The sequence below is a fragment of the Buteo buteo genome, chromosome 6, assembly GCF_964188355.1.
Source record: "Buteo buteo chromosome 6, bButBut1.hap1.1, whole genome shotgun sequence".
In the NCBI taxonomy this organism is placed as follows: domain Eukaryota; kingdom Metazoa; phylum Chordata; class Aves; order Accipitriformes; family Accipitridae; genus Buteo; species Buteo buteo.
In genome coordinates, this window is record NC_134176.1 from 38,507,459 (window position 1) to 38,531,028 (window position 23,570).

The following is a 23,570-nucleotide window of genomic DNA, read 5'->3' on the forward strand; positions in this document are numbered from 1 at the left end:
CTTTAGCCAGCCATGGCAGTGAGGTGTTAGACACTCCGCCGCTTCCTGATCCCGCTGGCTCCTCCCCGCTCCCCTCAGCAGCTGATCCTCAGCTGCAGCCCGCGCCTCCCGGCCCGGCTTTAACGTCGCGCCGCCGCCGCCGCTTTTTAACTCGCTCCTGGAACGGCGCAGGGGGGGGGACGGAGAAATTCGCCACTCTGAGGACCTGCGGGAGGACGTTTGCCGCCGCTGCCGCCGCGTTGCGCTGCCTGAGGGGCGGCCCGGCCCGCCTGAGGGGCTTGCTGCCGCCAACGGCCCCGGCGCTGCCGCGAGCGGGCGCCGTCCCCGACCTGAGGGGAAGGGGAAGGGAGCTCGGCGGGGCCACAGCCGGCCCGCCGCGGGGTGCGAGGGGAGTCCCGCGGGGTCTTGCCGACAACTCGCCGGAGGGAGGATGAGGAAACAAATAACCCCAGCGCGTAGGGTTTGCGGTGGGGGTTGTCCTCCGTGAACGCTGAGTGATTTCTGCGGGACTTCCAAAAATTATGCCTTTAGAATTTTCTTGATTTTTTTTTTTTTCTTTCTTTAAGAGAGTTTTTACGCGGCTCTCTGAGGTTTTATTGCTTGCTCTCTCCTGCTCCTACCTGAGCAACACTGAAAATAGGAGGGTTGCCCCTTCTCAAATGAGTAAGTAGACCTCTCTGCAGCCCCAGAGGACTGATGGAAATGCAGATGGATTTTCTTCTCTTACCCTTCGGTATCAACAAAGCCCTAAAAGGTAGCTGGCTAAACAGGTGGAACTGCTCTGTGTTGTCCTTCACCGTTTTAAGGCACCCTAACCTGTGTGTTTGTGGGGGAAAAAATCTTTGTTTTTCGTAGGGCCCTGTCCCTCACATGTAACATCCGATGCCACATAAGATAGCAGGAGTGTCATACGAAGAGTAACGTCCGTGAGGTGCAGCGCGGAGCCCGCAGTCCCACCTCACAGCGTCTGACTGCGTACTCTTGCGCACAAGGTGAGCACTCCCAGACCTGCAGCTTGAAACTTTCAGGCCTGTATTCCCCCACAGGCACAGGTGAACTGGCACCAGTACCTAGGGAAGATAGAGTTTTTGGAAGGTGAGGAATTAGCCTGACAGTCCTGGCCTTCTTTGTGTGGAATTGTACCTGCTGGGAATTAGGAGTCTCCAAACATTAAGACAAACAAACAAAAAAAGGCTTCCTGACATAAACTGTGGTATGGCAATGTTACTGAGTACTGTTAGACTGCTGCTATGTTCCAGTGACAGCTTTTCAGTAGAAATTGAAATTATGTCATTATAGAAAGTCAGTTAAGTGCTTTGGGGTTCTTCTTGGTTAAGATTATAGAAAGAACATGAAGTCCTATAAACTGCTTTTTAGTTGACAACGCTATAGCCTTACTTTTAACATACAACAAAAGAAAATAACAAACTTTTCCTTCTAATCAGAAAAAAAAGTAAGAAAATGTATACAAAACATAGAACATTTCTTACATTTCAACTTTTTATATAACTTTTTTCTATATGTGATATCAATAGGTATAAATATCAGAACTTAATTACAGGTATAATAATAATTTGAGAGGAATATCCAGACACACTCTGTTAACAGTTTTCTGTTAGAATGATAACAACATTAATATTGAAGTGAAAACGAAGAACAGTTAATCTCTTCTGAATCTGAGCTATATGAAGATTTTTTTTTTCCAGTTAACAGTTGCTGATGGCCAACTATTGCTATGTAACAGGTCTAGCAAGCCTCAGTATAGACAGGCAAAGACCCTGTCCATCATGATTTGTGTTTATTACCTTAACTTCAGACACAGGTAAATTGCACTGGTATACATCATATTTTATAGCTCTTTTGCTTGCATGCCATGAAATTCTGTGCCATTACAATTATATCAGAAACTGTTGCTCACATTGAATTCCCAACATAGGTAAGTGGCATTACATTTTTCTACCTATAGACTCTAAACTGAGTCCATCAGTTTGTATTCCATTCTCTATAATTTTTGTATAGCTCACAGCACCATACGATCTGAGATCTTCCAGAAATGCATTAGGGAATTATGCAATCGTAGAATGGTTTGGGTTGGAAGGGACCTTAAAGATCATCCAGTTCCAACCCCACTGCCATCGGCAGGGATACCGTCCACAAGGTCAGGTTGCTCAAAGCCCCATCCAATCTGGCCTTGAACGTGTGGCTTGTTTTTTCCTGTTTCCTAAGGTACTGCTCAGGTTGGATATCTTTGGTTTCTGTATTGAAATAAATAGGCGTAGGAGCCTTTCATCTGAATTGCATCACAATAAAATCTCTGGTGCTTTTTGTCCATGTTCTGGATCCAGTCTCTAGGAAAGCTGTGTACTTACATGGAAAAAATAGAAATAAAATTATTTCCTAAACCCTCAGTGCTAGGATTTTCAGAAATGATTTAACTGAGGGTTGTTTTTTTTAAATCACAGTTGTAAGCAGTCAGAAAGAAGGTATCATGTTGTCAGAATTTGAAAGAAAAATAATAGAAGACTGCCAATCTGTTCTGCTAAATGCAATATTCTCTTACATGACCATACAGGTTAAAAAAAAGAAAGTGTTGGTAAGCATTCTTTTCACTCTCCGATTCCTTTGTTTGAATTAATTTTGAATGTAATACCTAAAGAAATTATCATGACCTGCACTGGTAACATTTTCCTTTGAAAATAATGTGTTGCTGTGTTAATAATGCCAGAGTGCTGTAATCTCTTCAAAACACATACACTATTGGCCTGAGTCATCCTGAAGTAGCATCAATGAAGCATCTTTTTCTACTTTAATAGGAACCTTCTGCAGCTTGGAATGGAATTGAGGTATGGGTGGTACTTAGTCAAACTGATTGGACTTCAACAAGTTACTGCTCTGTTGGACGTGTTAGCTCGCGGGGTGCTGTACTGAGCCTGTTCGAATGTCACAGACCAAACTGGATTGAGCCTGGCCAGACTCAATGGGCAGAGTAAGTTGGAGTCTGTTTGTACGCACTGCTTGAGCAGCTTAATTCTGTAGGATGTTTTATAGTGTCCTCCATGCCTCAGAAGCAGCAGGAAATAAAGCACAAAAAATGTTTTGATTGGAATTTCAACAAGTGGGCAATAGAGGGGAGGAGTCAACTGGAAAGGAAATGGGAGATGATGAACAGGCTGGTGACTTTCTGTAGATGCTTTTGGACATGAAGATGAGTAAATAACGTTTGATGCAATACAGAAGAAGGAACTAGCAGAATGCCTCAAACAGAGATGTGGCCAGAGTAATGATCTATGTAAACAATCTTGGGTTGTGGTTTCAGAATTGCTAATTCCAGGGCTGTGCAGAGCCCAGTCTCCCAGCAGTACTAAATTGATCTGGATCAGGTATGGCCATGGTCTCACATTGCTCTCACATTAGTTTCTGCCCATGCTACAGAGTTTTTGTTCTGCCTCTGGAAGGACTGATAATGCCTGATCTGGTTTTAATGTCTGCTGGTACAAAATTATCCTTTCAACATTTTTTCTGAACAAATTTGAATTGGCAGAATGAGTTAAATTGCATTAGTGGTTTCCATTTGATGACTGTGGTGTATTTGATCATTAATAGGAGGCCTACAGTGAGCTTTATTGTCAGATCATGGCATTTACAGCAGTTGATGGCTGTTGTGTTACAAGCTGCATTGGTTAATGCTGGAGGGAGAGGTATTGGGGCAGTCTAGGTACGGAAGCAAGAGACCTAAACAAGGATCTTAGTTGCACAGATGGATCAAAGGCCTTTGTCTTAGAGATGCCGTATAGAAGAAGTTGAAAATTTAGATGTACCCTGGCTGCTAGGATCTACAAAGAGGTTTCAGTCAGAGCTGACAGTTGACAGACAAGCTTGAGTGGCAGGTAGACTCGTGATGTTATCCACACATACGCTCAGAGAAGGTAATAAGAGGGCTTTCAGGGAAGAGAAGGAACCATGTTCCAGGTTTGCTGAGCTTTAACTTCCTGCTAGTCATCCACAGAAGAGAGAAGAGGCTATAATTTGAGTTTGAATAGAGGGAAATAGCTCTGGAGAAAGGAGCAGATCTGTAAATCATCTGCAGAGAGATGTTAGTTATATTTGTATTTCAGATGAGATAACTCAGAGATAACGTGGGAGGGTAAAAGGAGAAGACCAAGGATACAGCACTTGGAGAGTCTGTCAGAGAACACTTGGAAGGAAGGCTTAAATAGGTAAAAAGAAAAGATTTTAAGGGAAGCATGGTTGATTATGTCAGGTCAGAGAGGATGAAGTTTAAATACATTTTTTTGAGCTCTGTCGAACCTTTGAATGGCTGTGGTTAATCCAGAGTGGAAACAGAGAAGTCTGGACACTGATAGTTAGATGTCTATGGAGTGAGTCTAGAAGTCAAAAAGAGAGAAAGCAGTTATTAGAGAGGAAAGTGGGGCTGAGTCAAGCCTTTTATTAGTTTGTTTATTTATACCATCTTTTTATTTTTGAGGGGAAATAGAAACAAAAGGAGGGTAAACCAAGGAGACTATGTCATACTTTAGCCATATCACTTTTTAAAAATAATTTTGCTTGTCAAATTTATTCCCTCTAGTGGAAATTAGATGGCTTCTGGGCTTTTCTCCTTTTGCTTACTAATTTCACGGACCAGAAAGGTGGGAAGAACAAGCATTGTTCTCTCAAATGTCTCCCCTTGGGGCTGTTCAGCTAAAGATGTCACTTTAACATGCAGCTGAGCCAATCTAATGACTTGTGGCCACTGAAAGGTGGCTTTATTCTTCGTGGCTGCGTGTTCTGTCCCTTTCCTTGTGCTGATGCTGCTACTTGTTGGACCTGATTGTCTGCCATTTTACTGAGCTCATTCGGCTCACGGAAATGTCCCTGTGAGTGCCAAAATCAGCACAGGCTAGCTGGGAGTGCCCAGCTGAGAGTGGAGTTTTGGGAGATGGGGGATGTCACCTTCTTAGCAGCCATGAACTGCAAGGCCAACTTAGTTTGCCTTCTGGAACTGAACCACTGGGGCAAGTTAAGCAGCTCTTCAAGAAATCGAATTGTGAAATTCCTCTCTGTTCCTACATAAGCAATGAAAGAGTTGGCAATTAATGAAGAAATATGTTGATGATGAGCAATGTTAATACAATTCATACTCATGGGATCACTTTGGCAGCTCACACCTCTGAGAGCAGTTTTTTCAGATTCTTTGCAAAACCTGCAAACTCTGGCAGATCCTTGCAGTGAGTTACCGCTGATTCATCTTTTGGCTTAGGATGTGGTTTCACTGAGATCTGGCTCTATGGTGAGCTAGTTCAAGGAGTTAAACCAGAAGAAAACTCTGTTTTTTTGCTGTGCTAGCTCTCTGCTCACTTAATTCCTTGAATCAAACTGGCACCAGTGTTTGCAAAAGTGAGGCAGTAGAAGAACGCCTACAGGTAAAAGGGGGCAGCAGAATTGCCTTTTCAGCAGGAGCTAAACCTTCTATCCAACCTGTTGCAGTGTGAAACTCCACCTTTAGGATGTGGCTTCACAGCTGATTGAAACCGATCTCATTCTGACTTTTTGATGAAAGAAACGGTCCTGCTGCCTCCCTGGTATCAGCCCTGTTAAAACAAACCCTGCTCAAAATGACTTGTTTGTAGTCATGCGGTTACTAGCATTGACATGAGGAAGATAAATCACATTAGGAGTTGAAATGCGAGTTTGGCTTTCTTCTGTAGCTTGGGATGAGGCCCCAAATAGTGTTATTAATGAGCTACTGGGGACTACATGCAGCTCTCTGCTCATTGTCTGCTAACAGCAATTTAAGTCTTGACTGGAGCCTCATCCCTTTGATATTCCACGATCATTGATTTTTCTTTTGAACATCGAGTCATTTACCCTAGTCTTCTCCCTGTTAAGGGATGAGCTAATGTGATTATAAAAATAATTTTTTTTCTGTGATCAGCAGAACAAGCCTGGTTTCCTATGGACTTGTCCTGATGTAGCACTGCTGTGTGGATTCTCATATGTATATTAAGCAGTGTTTGCACATGCTTGCCATTTTATCAGTGACAGCTTTATTAGGATCTGTTTCATCAATTTGGCTTTATATTTCACAGAAGTTACCTTTGTACAAATTTAGATGGAATTGGGCAACGGCTTAAACATGCTTTTTTGGCAAGGAAAGGGGGGAAAGGAAGGGGACCCACGGGCAGAAACACCAACAGACAGTGTAATTGCATAAGCCTTCTTTCCTTAGGAAATCAGGCTAAAAATGAGTCTTTTGACAGAGACCTCTGCAGAGATCTTGGATCAGGCTGCAGAGACAGAAAGAAAAGTAAATCTTGCTGTTTACCATGTAAAGGCTTCCAGTTACCTGCTGCAACAGATTTCTCATAAGTAAGGCTAGGCCAGCAGTTGGTATTTACTCACTTGGTTACCTTCTCATCTGCAGCAATGTCCCCATCAGACTTTGGGAACTTGTTTCTTTGCCAGAGTGCACTCAAGCATCAGTTGCTTTCATTTATTTTTAATTTAACCTTTATACTTGAATAAATGGCTATGTAGATAGGAAGACAAACTGTTAAAAGAGACTAGTGGTTTACAGGACTCTGTTCATGTCAGTGATGCCATGAAAAATAAAAGGCTTTAAATGCAGCCAAGGATACAATCCTGTTATTGTAGAAAAGCTAGACTTGGGGGTTCATTATATAGCATACTCTGTGAGACTTCCACTGTGTAATAAATGCTGGGGTATTCTATTGTTTTTCTCTCTTTTATAACTTTAAACTTAAGCTCCTATTACCTTAGGAACTAAAATAAACAATTTGTAAAAGGAAAAACTGGTCTATTTCAGATTTCTGGGTGGATGACAGTTTATTACAAATGGGTCCAGCTACGAACAAACTTTGCAGATTTGTTCAGATTTGGTTACTATTCTGAACTCATCTTGAGCTCTGATAGAGTTCCTCTTAAGAATGCCTTGCCTACCCTGTAACAGGGCAGATGGATCCTGGACCCCAGCCACATCAGCTTCGTGGGTCTCCTTTGAGTCACTTGGGCCTTGAAATAAGCCTGTTGTGTCCCCAGATGTTAGATTTTTTTCTGTGAACTAGGTTACAGCTGGATCAGTTCCCTGATTCTCTGACCCTGTCATTACAGAAACGCTGGTGCGGGAGCAGGGAGTGAGCAGTCAATCAGGTTGAACAGGAAATGTGGGACTACCCTTCCAAGTGGCTATCCAGGTTTATGCTAGATTACAATGTCCATGTAAAACAAAGCATTATACATTGACCAGGGTGGCGGTAAGGGGGGAATGAGGGTGGGGTGGCAGGTGAGGGAGAGAAGGGGGGAGAACATGTCCATCCGACTGTGGGAACTTGGTTATAGCCAGACCCCTCCAGCTTTTTTCTCCTGAGCATGCATGTGATGATACACTTTTCTCCTGAGCATGAGCCATGTGATGAGCTTCGGAGTAGCTCTGGCTCCTGCTCGGTGACCTCCATTTCAACTGGTCAGTTGTGCCTGGTGCATCGGATCGTAGGGGATGGACGGAGAAGCTGTGGTCGGGTTGTGACTGTAAGGGAGATGCAGACCTGCCCTGTAGAGGAGAATGAACCAGAGACAAGATGTGTGAGTTACTGCAGTGTGTGAGATTGCAATGCTTTGTAACACCCAGTGGATAAATATAAAAATGGATAAGAATTTCTTCACTGTAGAGCAAGATCGAGGGTCTTTGCAGAAAGACTTATTTTACAGGTAACTCAGGTATAAAGCATTTGTACGTTCAAAATACAGGCACAAGTCAATGGAAAACAAACTTTCCAGATGTGACCCCACCACGAGTGAGACCTTACATTATGGTACCATGCTGGCTTAGACCATGTCCTAGAACAAGCAGCTGTTTAAGCTTTAATGGCCTGGTCATCTTATTTCTGACAGGGAGAGAGCCTTATTTGCTCAGAGAAGCGTTCTTCAGGAAACCAGCTGTGTCCCTCGTTTACTGTCTATTGGTCCCTACCTCATTCCTGAGTTTAAAAAAAAAAAAAGAAGGGAGGGGTGGGTGGGGAGGTGAGCATTCAACAGAAAAAATACTGGTTTTGTAGAGATTTTCCGTGATGATAGCCATTAGCTGCTTTTTTGCACCCCTCAGACAATCTGCTGAATGCCAAGTCTCTGCTAGGGAGATCCTCCTACCCTGATGATTACAAGTGGCAAAGTTAAAACAAAATTAAATGTGACACTGACTCTCAAATTGTCAAAGCAATTTAAAGCAGTATTTCCTGTGGTTTCGGCATCTCCTTCAAAAAGATGCAGCTAGCTGGGATTCTAACAGCACCAAAACTGGGAAATATTGGGAATTGCAAAGGACTTGGAAGAAATTGGGTGCTGAGATCCTTTTCAGCTGCAATGGAATTTGGGCTGGGAATTTGTCTGCTTTTTGCTTGGCCTCGAGACTTGATGATGATGATAACCCTGAACGTGGCAGCTGGCTGTATGCTCATTGTCCACGCGTTGTGGTGTCACGGTTCTAACGTTCATACTTCTTCCCCGCACCCGAGCCTTGCCATAATTATTCCTCTGTTAAACTCTTAATCCTTTTCACTTGTTTTTGTTCCCTTTTCGTTTTCTCCCAGCTTGCCGCTTTGGCGGTGGCTACGATTTGCTTTATTTGCTTTTGGCTTTCCGGTCCGCCTTTGTTCTTCGCCTTCCGTTCCCTGCCTCCCGCTTCGCGTCCCCGGCGCGGAGGGCCCCGGCTGCCCCGCAGGGCTCCCGCTCCTGCCGGAGGAGGAGGCGGGCAGCCCCGCTGCCCGCCCCGCAGGTGCCGTACAACATGGCGGCGCCCACCGCCCACTCGCGCTGCCGGGAAAGAGGAAGGAAGCGTCCGGCACTCTAAGCCTCCCGGTGTGCGCGGCGACTACCCGGCGGGGGGGGTTCCCGCTGCCGGAGATCGACCGTTCTGCGGAGACGCAGGTAGCGGGCGGGCGAGCTTCTCGCCGGGGCGCCCGTGGGCCGGGCGGAGGCGCGGCAGGGGCTGGGAAGGGAGGGGAGAGGTTGCTGCGCGCATCCCGGGGGCGGGCCGCGCCGGTAGGTGCCCCGGCTGCGCAGGCCGGTGGGCCCGCGGCCTCCCCGGCCGGGCCCTCGTACACCGCCTGCCTGCCTGCTCGCTCCCCGCGGGGGCGGCACCCGGGCCGCTTCCCAGCGGAGCCTAAAACGGGCAGCGCCTTCGCCCTGGTGCTGAGGGGGAGCTGCGGCCCGCCCCTACCTGCCCCCGTCCCGCCGGGCCTGCGGGGCGGCCCAGAGCAGCGCCCCCCGTCCCAGAGCCCGTCCCCGGCCTGCCCCCGCGCGTCGCCCTCGGCCCCGTGGAGGGCGGCCTGGGCCTCCTCGGCCCACGCTGGGGCTGAGCAGGGGCGGTTTGTCGGGATCCGCAGAAGCGGGCTGCCGGGGGGTCCGCACCTGCCTCCCCCGGTTCCCACAGCGGTGGCAGCTCTTGCACCGGGCAGAGAGGCCGCAGGTGCGGGTGACCCTCCTTGCTTTCCGTCTTCTCGCTCGGTTTAAGACGTGAGAGTAAACGAACCTGTCGTTTCACAAGCGTTGAGGCAGGTGCCCGTGCGCTGAACGCCGTTAGCGGTTGCGCGGGGCTGTAGTGGCCCCCACGCCGCAGCTTCTGCTTGTGCCAAAGAGCAGACCTTTGAGGGTAACGCGGTGGGGTTGGGGAGATGGGGGTGCAGGGGCAGGACTGATTTCAGGTTACTGAAGGGGAGCTAAGCTGTTGCATGATGGAGGGAAAGCAGCGTTATAAACGGATGCTGCTTCTTTAGGGCTTTTCAATGCCTGACGAGCCATTTGACCTTAGTATGGATGTGAATGTAATGGACAATGCTTGTTATTTACTAATGCGTGAATGGACGTGCTTATTCTGCAGTAATTTTGCCTTATCCTTGTTTAGGTTGATCTGGTTCCAAACTGAGCTAAAAGGTGTTGATATAAGCCCTGGGTAGTTTATTTTTGGAATATCAGAGTTTCTGGAAGCATCCAGTTGCACCAGTATAAATCAATGGATTCCCTTTAAGGTCTTTGGTGGTGTGATCAACAGCAGCATTCAGGCTCCTGTTACTGCCCAGTCCACCACTGCAGCAGTCTGTCCCCTGACCCCCAGTCTATCAAAGTGGGACCCACTCCTTTTTCTGTCAGGATCGCGAGCTGTGACTAGAACCTCGTTATGATACCAGTGGGTGTATTTAATACCTCTCAACACATTTCATTAAGTTGTCTTTAATTTCCACCTCTCTCATTTTTCTTTGCAGGCCATGATAAAATCCTACAATGCCGTTTTGAGCGGGTAAAGCGAAGGGGGGAAAAGGGGGATAAAAAAAAATGCCCAAGCAAACAGCAGTGACGATTACGTTGGCGACCCTGCTGGGTGTTGCAGTGGGGGGCCTGGTTTTGTGGAAAGCAACCCAGCGTCGGAAAGGAAAAGCATGCTGTAGTAGTCAGCAAGAGGAAGCAGTTACAAACTCAGGAGATGAGAAACTGATTAAGGCAGAGGATAAGGAGGTGCTTTCCTTCTTCAGATCTCCCACCTTTTCCTGGGTAGAGAGGACCCCTGGTGCAGACATAGTGATAGTTTCAGAGCAGGAGGAGTGGGATCGTGTTGAACCTTTGCTGAAGAAGGAGCTGGAGAAGTGGCCAGTACTTGGAATTGATTGCGAGTGGGTGAGTGATCAAGAAGCACCTCCTTTAAACTGCAAATTGCAATGGGAAATCATTGAGGGTGGAGTGATTCCTTTTCTTAAATGGATACAACAGGACTGACTATTGAAACCGCCTGTGTGATTGTCTGTCATGACGGCAGTAAAGTAGCTGCTAATTTTCACTTCTCACGTTTAAGTGTGCTGACTGTAAGTTTTTAATTCACTAGTTGTATTAGTTTATTGAACTTCTGTGATAAGTTGACTATACTAAACGTAGTGATAATTGTATGGCTAAATATAGCATTATGTGTTTTGTATAATATCTCTCTAAAGGTGATTTACTACAAGTAGCTTGGGTTTACGCTATTTTAAATCCAGGTACATCTTAAGAAACAATTTCTTAAGAATAATAAATCCAAAAAGGATGATAATACCGATATGTAGATATAACTCACTGGGACTACCAGAAAGCAAAGTTCCTCTTCCGGTTGTACATTTGCCTGTGTGAACTCTCAAAACAAGCTTTGAGTCATTTATAAAGCCTGGCTTTGCCATTATTTTGGCTGGAAATTTATTCACCCCACAGTCATTAGTATAAGCCACAGTTAATGTGTTTGCCATAAACAGTTATGTAGTGGGTGGCTTTCTGCTGATGTGGATTGAGAAATGTGCCTGATTTCTTCCACCAGCTCAGCTATGAGGAGGAAGGGTGAAAGGGGAAAAGTTTCTCTTGTAGGAGTGTGGCAAGAAGTAGCTTGGGGACAGTAATACTGTGAAACAGATCACATAATTTGCAGTAAAATTTGAGACGTGACAATACTTGACTGTATAAACTGATAGGTATTTCCTGTCTTCAGTGGCCTCTTTTGCAACTTGTTCTGGCTCCAGTACTGCTAATAACACTGTAACCCAGACTCTGATTTTTGTCTGTATTTCAGGTATCTGTGGAGGGAAAAGCAAATCCTGTATCCCTCCTACAGATGGCTTCTTCCAGTGGCCTCTGCATTCTTGTTCGGTTGCCCAGGCTAGTTTCCAGTGGACAGACTATCCCAAAGACCCTGTTGGACATCATGGCAGATAGTGCTGTGTTGAAAGTTGGGGTAGGATGCTGGGAAGATGCTTGCAAGTTACTTCATGATTATGGTCTTCCAGTCAAAGGGAGCGTGGATCTCCGGTATTTAGCCATGAGACAGCGGTGAGTGTCTGAAGACAGAGGCAGCTCTGTTTGAGGCATCATTTAAGTTGGAAATATTTTAAAAGCAGTTTGCATACGCTGAGTGATACCAGGCAGGTAGGTTTGGAGTTCTCAGTGTGGTTTTAGAGGATGGGCATTGACAGCTGCAGCCCAAGAACATGTCATGCTTCTATTTTATGGTCTTAATGGAAGTGAAATCTTCATGAAGATTTCATATGCTAATTGTGTCTGTTAATCTTCCCATGCAATACCCTTAGGGACTTTTCTGAGTATCATGCTTCAGCTTTTAAGAAGTCGAGGCACAGTGATGTAACGTAATGAGAGTGATCACCATGTCAACAGATGTTAGAATACACTGCCTAGAAGTATAGAGTAAAGTGTGCCAGGGCATGTAAGTGGAACTGTTGAATTACAGGATTTCTTGAAAAATTACTAAATAAACCAGCTCTAATTTTGTCTCTTAATAACAATGCTTCCATTGAAAGGTTACAATTATGATGCCATTTTCTCATCCTTCATTCTTCCTAAAATAAAATGTTTTACTTGGGAGTATTCTTCTCATAAAGTATATAAATGTCTGGGTGTGTTGTTAGTGATCTGGGGCATGGGACTGCTGACCTGATGGTGCCTTTTTAGCACTGAGGATGGACTTCTTGTCACTAGTAGCCAGGATTCCTCTGAGTCATTCCTGGCTCTCATGCTCCTCATGAATCCCTGGGGCAGGCGGTCCATCACTCTATCATAGGTCTGTTTAGTTCAGAAGTAGGTAGTGCAGAGCCAAACACTTCAGCCTTAAATGTTACCAGCTCCCAGCCTTGCCTGTTTTGCCTATTGCAGGCACTAGATAATTACTAAATCTGGAAAGGACATTCTAGCGGCGGGGAGGGAGAGGGTCTGTAAAGCTGACAGGCAACTGTATGCTGTTTGAGTGGGAGTCATGCATCATGTGCACTATGTTTTGGCAGGTTCAGGGTGGTATGAGGCCATCTGAATTTGCATGGGTGTATAGTTTAGTTTTTAATATGTTTGTTCCACTTTCTTTGTTAAACTGAAGGAAGGATCTACTTCACAACTGCCTTAGCCTGAAATCTTTAGCTGAAAATGTCCTGAACTGCCCACTTGACAAGTCTCCTCACGTGCGTTGCAGCAACTGGGAGGCAGAAGAACTGACACACGATCAGGTGGGTCTTCCACTTCAACTTAGTGTTTTGGGAGGAAAAGCAACCTTATTAGTAGAGAAGAGGCATTACAACAGGGAGATCTGAGCCTTTGAGTTCTGCCTCAAAACCTTATGTGTGACTGTGGTCTGAAGTTAATTTCAGACTCTGTGCCTGCATTTCCCTCCTTTTCAGTGCAGATAATTTTGTGCTGTTCTCCCTGCATTCTTGATCCTTGTTTTCCTTTAGTCCTGAAAGATCTATAAGGGAAGATCCCTTGAAAAAGTGTTTGTGCACCCAAAACCTCACCTTTTTATTACTTTCTTTCCTCCAATCTGTAGCAGTGAGTGCAATATTAGAGAGACACCCTGGAAACCTTGTTGACCATCTTTAGACCGTTATGGTTTCTCTGATTGCTCACTTCCTTTACAGTCATGCTGCAGATGTCTACAAAATCAGTGACCAGTAGAGGGAGTGACAGGGTAAATAACCACACTGAATATTTGTAGACAGTATGTCAAAAAGGAGCTTTTTATTAGTTAGAGAGGGCTTGGTGGGGCAGGAGGGTGTTTAATGCCTGGCTGACCTGAATTTTTTTCAGTCCTTTGCAGTTCCTGGGGGCACCCATGAGTATTTCAAGTCTGACTGACCCTAAAAATGTGGGTTGTGGTGATGTTACGAAAGTGTCACTCAACTGCCAGAACTTTGTGTGAACTTCAAAAGGAAATATATCCAGCTTCTTGCTTTACTGTACCAACTGTTAAAGACTGATAATGTTTGGGAGTGTTTGCTGTTTGTCAGTATCTCGATGTCTACGTTTTTCTGCAGGTTCTATATGCTGCTAGGGATGCCCAGGTCTCAGTGGCTCTGTTCTTCCATTTGCTGGGATTTACCAGCCTCCCTGCTACATCTGAAGGTGAAAACTCTGCCGCTGCTTGGGAAAACGTGCTGGGTAAATGCCGGGGCTTGGTGGATATCCCATTTAGAGGAAGAAGGAGTGGCAGCACAGGAGAGGAGAAGAGTGGAGAGGGACGCTCCCCTCAGAAAACAAAGAATCGGAAATCTTCGGTGAACAGCCAGTCCTCTGGCAGTCAGCAAGTGAGAGATCCACGGAGGCAGAAGCGAAAGCCTCTGGGTGTGGGATATTCTGCACGGTAAGTTTATGAGCACATTTTACTCTTTGCACCACAGATGGAAAACTTTGAATGATGCCTCATGCTCTATTCATTAAACAAAGGGGATAGTATGAGCTAGGAAAGGAAACACAGGATCTAACAGTCATGGAAGCCAGATCCTGTTTCTGTTTTCCTCATTTCCCTCTAGGTGGTATTGAAAGCGGGGGCAGCACTTGGATCTTTACTAGGTCATGAGCAGGTTGAGGGGTTGTCTTCAGCTTTTGACCTTCCTTCTCCTGTGGAGGCATTAGCTGGAGAGCAGAGTCCCAGCAGGAGGCGGTTGGCTGTTTGGGTGGCATTTACTGCCCAGACAGCTATGCCCTGTCTCCTCCAGGGAAAAGGCGGCAACTGCATAGAGCTTGTCCTTTCAGTGGGATCCGCCTCGTGGACTGCTGTTTGTACTGTGCTGCCCCAGGTCACTGTGGCGACAGAGATGTCAGGGTACTGAGCAGAGCTGAAAGCTGAGGTTAGGAGGGGTGGGACACGTTATGTGAGGTGCCAGAGGGCACAGGAAGGAACAGTCTGTGGCAGCATCAAAGCACTGTGCTTCTGTGTTGGCCAGGGAGAGAGAGGAGGAAACGTTACTACTTTGGCCTTACAGAGGCAGCTGTTGCTGGATCCAGGATCCCTGTCCTGCAGGCGATTTTGTGGAGCAAATCCTAAATTCTTACAGCCTTTTGCTAATGAGAATTCAGTTGGTTTTCAATTAAAACAAGCTGGAGAAGTCTCTTTAAGTTCAATGTAGTAGAAGATGTGGAGAGCCAATATGCTTGTTTTTGTTTGGATACAATCTAAAAATTTATCACTGGATGTAGGAACTAAAATTGTGTGATTACCATTTAGAAAGAAAACTAGTCATTTTAGTATTTATTTTCTCCTTTTCAAGTTTATTGGATTGGCAGTGGAGACATTTTAATGCAGTTGATAATATTGATTTCATTAGCAGTCATTAATAGTATTGTGTTGTACACAGCAAGTCCCTCCAGATTTTTTTTTTTTTTTTTCAGTTGGAGCCTGTGTCATACAAACAGAAGGACTGCACCTCATGGGAGAATTAAAATTTAAGCAAAATTGCATTCCAAGCTAAATTGAGATCTCCCCACATTTGTTTATTTTTTTTATTGTTTTTAATGGTGCTTGACTTCATGAGAGATCTGTAGGCTAACTCTTCTTTACAGTATCTCCAGCAGCGTGGCTCTGGTCTGTAATAAGACTGGATGTGATTTCAAAAGTCCTTTTCCACTCTTCCTTTCTATAAGCCTGTTTAGTTTTAATGTTTATTCATTTAGAGTTGGGAATTATTCAAAGCAGCTGAACTGCTGATGCTCAGTGGAAGGAGACCTCCTGTATCATTATTGTTTTGTTGGATTTTTTTCACCCCATGGACCTCAGAAGAAATCCTTGTGTCAGATTACATAGCCTGTGAATCAACCTTTTTAGCTGGTAGAGTTCTGCTGAGTATTTATTTATATGATCTTGCTGGGAAGAAGAAAGGAAACTTTTCCACAGCATATTGTGACATGTCTGTATCTCTGGCCAGTTCCTCCCAGGTGCTCCTTGAGCTGAGCCTGCTCTGCTCTTGAGTTTTGTTTGAAGGAGGTTGGCAGAGTAATGAAATGTTTCCTGCAAAACAGAGCCCTTCCACACACTGCCATAAACCACCAGAGACTACTCAAGCAGGACTTCTTGCTACTGACTAAGGTCAGGTGCCTGTGTTTCAGAGGGCCTCAGCTCAGCTTTGTTGTTCCCATGGGCTCGTGTGTTCGGGTTCCCAGTGCTGCAGGAGCCTTTTTACAGCATTTCTCTTGGATGAATGAAGTACTTGCTGTTTACACTAAGTTTTAGAAAAGTTATCTTAATAAAACATTAAAGTATGGGCTTAGGCAACGGATCCTTGAAACTGCCTTGCCTGTAAGTTGACACTCTCTTTTAGCTTACTCTTAGCTCATTGTCCTTCTTGACTTCAATTCTCTTTTGCTTTCTAATGTAATTTTTTTTTTGAAAATGCTGTCATCATTGGTGGCATCTCTTGAAAACCGGGATTCAGAGTTACAATTCTATTGGCAGCAGGAGAGCAAAGATATCTTACAGTCAGTTGGTGAACCCCAGGTAAGTTTTCAGATGTTCTGCTTCCCTTAGCAGCAGCCTTTGTAGTGCTCAGCAGCCTTAAGTGTGTGTTTAGGGGCACTCCTGTGATTTGGAGGAGGCTGCATGAGTTGCAGTGTGGAACACATGGCTGTAGAGAACTCTGTCTTTTTGGCATGCTATTATAGTCGCTGTGATGCTGCCCTTATTTCATAGAAAATCTCCACTGTATGACAACTGCTTCCTGCATGCTCCAGATGGACAGCCCCTGTGCACTTGCGATCGCAAGAAGGCTCAGTGGTATCTGGATAAGGGGATCGGAGGTAAGCATACCAATTTTCCTGTCAGTATTTGAAATACAGCTTGCTTGTTTGTTTGTTTTGCCTTGTTTCTTACGTAACTGGGCGTTAATTTTTTTGTATCCTTTCTTATTGGAAATACTGTTGGGGATTCACTAGGATGAATCCTGTGTTTTAGGATTGTTATTTTAGCTTTCAAAGACAAATTTGTCTTGAATATTCTCTATTTGCCTTTACCCTTTCAGAGCTAGTTAGCACAGACCCGTTTGTTGTGAAGCTGCGGTTTGAGCCTTCAGGACGTCCTGAGTCTCAAGTTGATTATTACCTGACAGTCAAAGAGAACCTGTGTGTTGTATGTGGCAAGCGAGAGTCCTATATCCGGTGAGTTGTTTAGTGGTATAGGAGAAAAATCCATCTTTTAAAACAGGACTGAGGTCTGCATCTAGTTTGGCATCTGGAAGCATGGTTAGTGGCCTGAAACATCATGCTTGTTCACAGCCTGGATGGGCTACCGCTGTTTGAATGCTCTGTAGTCATATGTTTGTGGGTAAGTTTGACACTGAACAGGCCAGCATTTCCTCTTACAGAGGCAGGAGGTGTCGGCCCTTGGAGAGAACAAAGCGTATGGAATGTGTATGTGCTGCAGTTTGAATGACAGGGGGCAGCAGTATGCCAACACACACTGTTCTGATGGCATCTCCTTCTGAAAACAGTTGTACTATTCCTTCCACTACTTAATCCTTGTATTTTTGAAAGGTTTAGGTGAGCCTAAAGCCCATGAGGTCACAAAGGGTGAGATTTTTGTCTTCGCAGCTGCTACTGTTTGAGAGGTATGCTTCTCATAGTGCATTGCTTTATTTTTTTGTTACAGTATGAATCACTTCATGTTTTTTTAAATGGAAGCGATGAATTTTTAGAAGGGGAAAAAAAAAAAAGGAACACAGCAAACCTGTAGAGAGAAGTACAAATAAAAAGAAGTTGCAGAACCTATTGCTGCATTGAGGGTCCTGACCCTGGTGATCTTGGTTTTCCTGGACTTTTAGTATTAGTTGACACTTTGTGGGCCAGGAAGAGGAGGAACTGGGGAGTAGCAGCTGCAGGCAAATGTAATGAGCTGGCTGGTTTGTCTTCCCTAGGAAGAACATTGTTCCTCACGAATACCGAAGACACTTCCCTATCCAGATGAAGGACCACAATTCCCATGATGTGCTCCTACTCTGCACGTCCTGCCATGCCATCTCCAATTACTATGACAACCATCTCAAGCAGCAGCTGGCTGAGGAGTTTGGTGCTCCCATCGGCTCTGAGGAAGGCGTGCGTCTGCTGGAGGATCCTCTACGCAGGCAAGTGCGCTCCGGGGCCCGAGCCCTGCTGAATGCAGACAGCCTGCCTGACCCCCGAAGGGCAGAACTTCTGCAAAGCATCAAGGACTTCTTTAACACAGAGGTAGTCACCCCAGAGATGCTCCAGGAAGCAGCTGGTCTGGAAACCAGGTATAACAAGCCCAACAGTAGATGTAGCATTTTAGTCATTTATGTTGGCATATAAGTTCAACAAAAAGTTGTTTACACACAGAGCCTTGGGTCAATAGTACTGTAGTAAAATAAAAGAAAATTCAGCAGGATTTGCAGAGCTGAGGATCACACATGCTGATTTCCCTCCCCTCCCAAAGCCTTTTAGTGAAAATAAGACAAAACCTCTTGCTGGTGTCCTTGGGATATTGAGGTATCTTCCCTGAAATAATGGTGTCAAGTTAAGGAGTGTCTGAATTTGAGACTACTAGGAGTTGATGTGCACAGGAAAAATGAGTCTCTAAAAGCATAACTTTATCACTTGTATAAGCCTGCAGAGTCTGGATTCATAGTACTTTGATACATTTAACTAGAAAGCAAGGATAGGAAGAAGCTAATTGTTTGTGCTGTGGCCTAAGGCTCTAAGCAGGCAAGCACACTCTGCATTTCTTACTGTGTTTTTGGTTTTGTTTTTGTTTACCCCTTTCTCCCCTCAACCCAGCAGTGGTCTGTGAACTGCAGCTCTTGTTTCTTCTCCTCTTTCCCTTTCTTTTCTAGCAATCTCCTTCGGTTCTTGCTCTCTGTCTTCTCCTCCGCTATTTTATACTTCTTTTAAAGGACAAATCAGGGAGGGAGACTGAAAGACAATCATATCAGAAATCCTCCTCCTACTCTTTCTCAAAGCCTCCTCAAATATCTTTTCTTAACTAGTATCTGGTCTCTGTCTGCAGGAAGTCAGTATTTTCTCCTTGTTATGCTCACTGTTGTTTGTAATGTGCCAATGTTAGAACCTATCCAGATAGGGAATTCAGTGGCAGGCTCAGGGCTCTGGAGTATCATATAGTTCTTGCCTTGAGAAATTTGCAATCTGTCTCCTGAGGAGCTTTTAATGGACCTTGAGAGCTTTGTTTAGCATTGCTATAAAAGAACACTTTCTCAGTTCAAAGAAACCAGCTTCCCAGTGTGACTGTGTTCCAGAAAGCAGTCTGGCGTTGAAGCAAAACTTAAAACTCTCCCTCTTGGTTAGCTTACTGTGTGTCTGTAATTAAACTCTGCAGCTGAAAGCATCTTCAGTGTCTTGCTGTTCATTGGAGACAGGTCTAGAGTCTGACAGTGGGTTTGTGTGAAAATAAACTCTGCTTGTGTCCTGGCAGGATCTGCAATGAGAGCTACATGCCACATGGACTGAAGGTGGTGCAGTGTTTTGCTAAAGGAGGCCTGCGCTCCCTTATGCAGTTGGAGAGACGCTGGCGGCAGCATTTCTTGGACAGCATGCAGCCCAAGCACCTCCCAGAGCAGTGGTCAGTGGACCATAACCACGTGAAGCTGATCCGAAAGTATGGGGAAGATCTTCAGATCGAGCTGTCGTGAAACTAACTTTCTGGACTCTAGATAGTGTCTAATGGATATATGTAACTGAAGGTGGAAGGACTGTTTTTATTTCTATGTCTCCACTAACACCTGGCCCTGGGTTTGCAAACAGGCAGCAGTAGATCTGCCAGATTTGGCGTTTTTATAGAGTTAAATCTGTTGACTTGAATTTTCAGGGGGTTTGGAATTTTTAATCCTAGTATTGTCACTGCCTGGTTCAGTGCAAGAGTGATATGCTAAGGGAACTTGTCTTCTCAAAGTGACTATGGAGAGTTATTTTCTAACCCCCAGGATGTCTGATGCCTCCAGACCATCTCTCTTGACACAGAGCACAATATAGGAACATTTCCAGGTTTTCTGACAAATACATCTGCGCCCTTGGCTGCACTTTGAGAGTCTCCTGATAAAAGTCTCTCTTTGCTTTCAGTGCAGTTGTATTCATATGAGTTCTTCTCAGAGAAGACTCCCTGCCAGACAGAGATTCCTTGTTTGGAAGTGACAAAGAAACCTTACCTTTCTTTTTTTTGCAGATTCTGAGCTGTATCAGCATTGCAGATAGACCTCAGTGAGCTTCCTGGTGGCAGTTGCCTGATGGGAAGCAACACTCTGAGTCTGGCAGTGTGGAAGGACCCGTGTCAAGTCTTTTCTTAAACAGCTTGCAGCAATGCACAGTCTATAAAAAAATGTTCTTTCCTAATTCCACTTGTTTATCATGAATAGCTCTTGCGGGTACCTTTTCATGTCAGACTGAAAGAAGGTTGGGTGTCTTAAAAGGGATGAGAGGAAACAAATGTCGTTTAAAGACCAGCATCTTTTAAGAGGTCAGACCACATGTGGCAGAAAACTGGAAAATCTGGTGTTCTGTTCCTGGATTTGACATGTGTGGTGGTGAGCAGGTCATACTCTCTCCATGCCTGTTTCCCTGTCTCTAAAATGGGACTAATAATACTTAACTATCTCACAAGGGTGTTGTGAGGCTTAATTAATTCAAGTTTTTGTAAAATGCTTTGAAAATACAAGCTAGTGTGTGTTAATTATTACTGTTGGTTTTTTAAAATGTGTTGCTGTCTTACTTTCTTAAATATTCATGGTTTTTGCCTGTTGCTAGACCTTAGTGAAATATAACTTTTTAAAAATACATAGCCCTTTCTGTGAAATCACTTTTGATGATTTTGATTGCATGACATGAGTGTGCTTCTCCTGAATGATGAAACTGTGCTCAACTTCTATAGGTCTCTGTAAAGAAGTTTCAGTAAAACCCTTACCGTACTTCACACTACTGCATATAGCACAGTTGACCCATATTTTATTATAACATCTGGGCAGAATCCTGGGCCTGCTGTGATCATGGCTGAAACTGTCCCTTATCAGATAATTCAAGAAATTTCAGAGGCCAGGGGTGAAAAACCTGTTTGTAGCAGAGACTGTTTGAGATAAGTAGGAGCTGTGGACAAATGGTACGTTAATGCCATAACAGAGGAGCTGCAGTAACAGCCTAAGCACAAGGAATCGAAGAGTCATGATATATACTACTTATCACAGAGCTGCAAATGAGACCATTTTCTCATTATAAGGGCAATTCTATTCCTTTCCTGTGCCACTGATGGGTCTTAACAAAAACTGATCTAGCCAAATGTGTTCTGTCTCTGTGCTCATTCACACAGCTGCTTATAATCTCAGCAAGAATCAGCAAGAACCTCCTGCAGCTTGGATGTAACTATTTCTCTCCAAAGCATTTTGAGCATGTGTTCAGATAGTACTATCTCCTGTCTTCAGTGCCATCTGATCAGGGTGGCAAGAGATCTTTGCATGGCTCAGAAACTCCATTTCAACAATCAGGAGTAAAAGGTGTCCATCTCAATTTTTCATTCTGCTTTGTTTTTTCTCCTTGTTCTGATGTAGGAACTCCTGATAAAGCTGTCCTTGTTTGATGGAACCAATGGGATGACCACAGGGCTGCTGTCTTTTCTGTTTGTTGAGATAAGAAAATGATGTTGACACAAGAATTGGACTACACGTCCTCTAAATTTAAGGAATCAGTGGTATCATTGAAGAGTTTTGTGGGTTTTTTTTCCAGATCACTTGTTCAGAAATAGGAATTTGCAAGGAAAACTTCCTTTATGAATATTTTCTTAACTAAGATTCTTTGTTGTTTGTAAGATATCCTTAAGTTGCATCATTTTAAGTCAGCCTGAAAGAGGAGGGGAAGTGATATATTTATTGTGCAGAAATAGATTATTTTTATATGATTATGATTTTAAATTCTGCCAGTCTATAGGTAAAACTTTCTTGTATGTCTTCATCGCTAATTGTCACACTCAGTAAAAATTTGCTGTTTTACCAGACTTACCACTGTTGAAGCTCTTTTTTTCCTTTTTCACATGCCTGCTTTTTCTCTTCTTTCCCTGTGTCTCACCCTGTCCTTACAAGTCCATTGTTCCTTACAGTAACACCTGGACCTCACCCTCTGAGTTTCCCTTTCCTGTGACTTCCCTATCTGTCTGAGATGAGCTGTGGAAGAGCTGGCAGCAATACTGTACTTCGACGCAGTGCGATAGCAAATTTGCTCAGGTATACTTGACTTGTTGTTCTGAGGCTCTCGGTAGATTCAGGTGCTGTCCTTGGCCTGGTCGTGTTGGTCAGTCATGATGGCTACAGATTACATTTTTTTTTAAACAAAAACTTAGATTTTGCTCAACCTGAGCATTCATCTAGGCTGCCCCAAGTATCTTACCTATACTAGGACCCTCCTGCACTAAACCATGCACATCCATTTTTGTCTGCGGAGAGAGAGAATTGCCATGCCCCTCTGTGTGGGCTGGCTTTCACAACATGGGATTTTTCTTTCCATCGGTTATCACTTTATGTCTGTAAGTTTGCCCAAGGTACGCTGCCAGAGATGGAGGAGAGAAATTTTCCCTTTTACCTGGTACTTGATGCCACCTGCCTCAAACTGGTTCTTGCAGGTTAGTTGGGAGCATGCTCCAGCTGCTTAGGTCCCCAAACCTGTCTTGGCTTATGAATTCCCTGCAGAATTTGCCTCCATCCTTTTTCTTTCAGGTGTTTTGCCCACGTGAAACAGATGTGCTTTTCTAAGAATGCGACTGGGTACATGTTTCCAGAGACGGTCCTCTGGAGCAGGAGTACCAACAGCCCCTGTGGGAGGTTAGCTTGCCTTTCCCCATGGGCTGCAAACTGATTTCTGTCTTCCCAAACTCTACAGTTTGCCTTTTTCTTGGCTTTGCAGTAACTTAGACACTATTGCAAGGTGCAGGAATTACCAGCCGAGCAGCATTTTTGATAGTCTGGTAGTTGGAGATGCAGTAAGCGCTGCATTTCTGAGCAAACCGTACATGACATGTTAATTATGCCGCTGACAGACTTGGCATTTGGAGTGCCTTGGTTTCCCTCCTTTGACAGTCTTTAAAGGTCCCAGCTGTCACATCCATGACTGACAGGACTGAAGACGACATATCCCTCTGGGCTTCTTACATTTTTCTCTGTTTGGTATTCACTAATGGCAGGGATGGGAAGCTGTCTTCCTGTTGCATTTCTATTGCTCTGGCTCCCTAGGGAGTATCTGAACTCCACGCTATCTGTAAGGTGGTCTTGGTGGTTTGTTTTTTTTTTTTTTTCAGTGAAGGCAACACGGTTAGCCTTGAGAAGTACCTCATTGCCCTGGCCCTGTGCCCAAATGCCTTTGAGGAACTGGGCCTTTTGCACGTGCAGAGGGAGCCTCTGTAATGAGGAGTCATCAGGAGCCCTCGCCAGTGTGCAGTGTTCTGTACTGATGTAGAGACACCTCTAGTCTTAACCAGTAGGTCAGTTCCCATCCCTGCTCCTTGATCTCGTCCTTCTTTCAGGCCTCCGCAGTATAGGTCTGGTCTACTGCCTTCTTCATTCCCAGAGTCTGACACAAACTGCATCCCCTTGATGTTCTTTGGGAATAAGGGCTGTTTAAAAGCCCTTTCTCTCATTTCTACGCAGTGCTGTGTTATTGGCATAAGGGCTTTTCCCCACCCTCAGGGGTACACTGTTCTGGAGAAAGAGAGAGGCAGTTTGAGGTAAGTGCAAAGAAGACGTATCCAGCTTTCTCTGTGAGTTATTAAGGGA

General features: G+C 44.6%; 1 protein-coding gene across 14 annotated transcripts; it reads left to right on the forward strand.

Moving 5' to 3' along the window:
• The first annotated feature begins 72 nt into the window (after positions 1-72).
• Positions 73-21,800, forward strand: EXD2 (exonuclease 3'-5' domain containing 2). Of its 14 annotated transcripts, none has more exons than XM_075030491.1 (13): positions 73-754; positions 856-992; positions 1,707-1,822; positions 2,463-2,986; positions 10,278-10,312; positions 10,545-10,686; positions 11,603-11,859; positions 12,914-13,040; positions 13,845-14,170; positions 16,493-16,599; positions 16,821-16,956; positions 17,712-18,068; positions 19,241-21,800. In XM_075030491.1, the coding sequence occupies exons 4-13, from the start codon at positions 2,978-2,980 to the stop codon at positions 19,455-19,457; spliced, it is 1,713 nt and encodes a 570-aa protein (XP_074886592.1). In that variant the 5' UTR covers positions 73-754; positions 856-992; positions 1,707-1,822; positions 2,463-2,977; the 3' UTR covers positions 19,458-21,800. The 14 variants fall into 14 exon arrangements, with proteins under 14 accessions (XP_074886592.1, XP_074886593.1, XP_074886585.1 ...); XM_075030492.1 differs by having other exon boundaries at positions 2,814-2,986; XM_075030484.1 differs by having other exon boundaries at positions 10,278-10,686.
• Positions 21,801-23,570: the final 1,770 nt, after the last annotated feature.

Coding starts and splice junctions, on each gene's coding strand:
- EXD2 (XM_075030484.1), top strand. CDS start 10,348: ATGCCCAAGCAAACAGCAGTGACGATTACGTTGGCGACCCTGCTGGGT. Junction 13,041..13,844: donor AAGAACTGACACACGATCAG/GTGGGTCTTCCA, acceptor GTTTTTCTGCAG/GTTCTATATGCTGCTAGGGA. Junction 16,600..16,820: donor TCTGGATAAGGGGATCGGAG/GTAAGCATACCA, acceptor TTACCCTTTCAG/AGCTAGTTAGCACAGACCCG.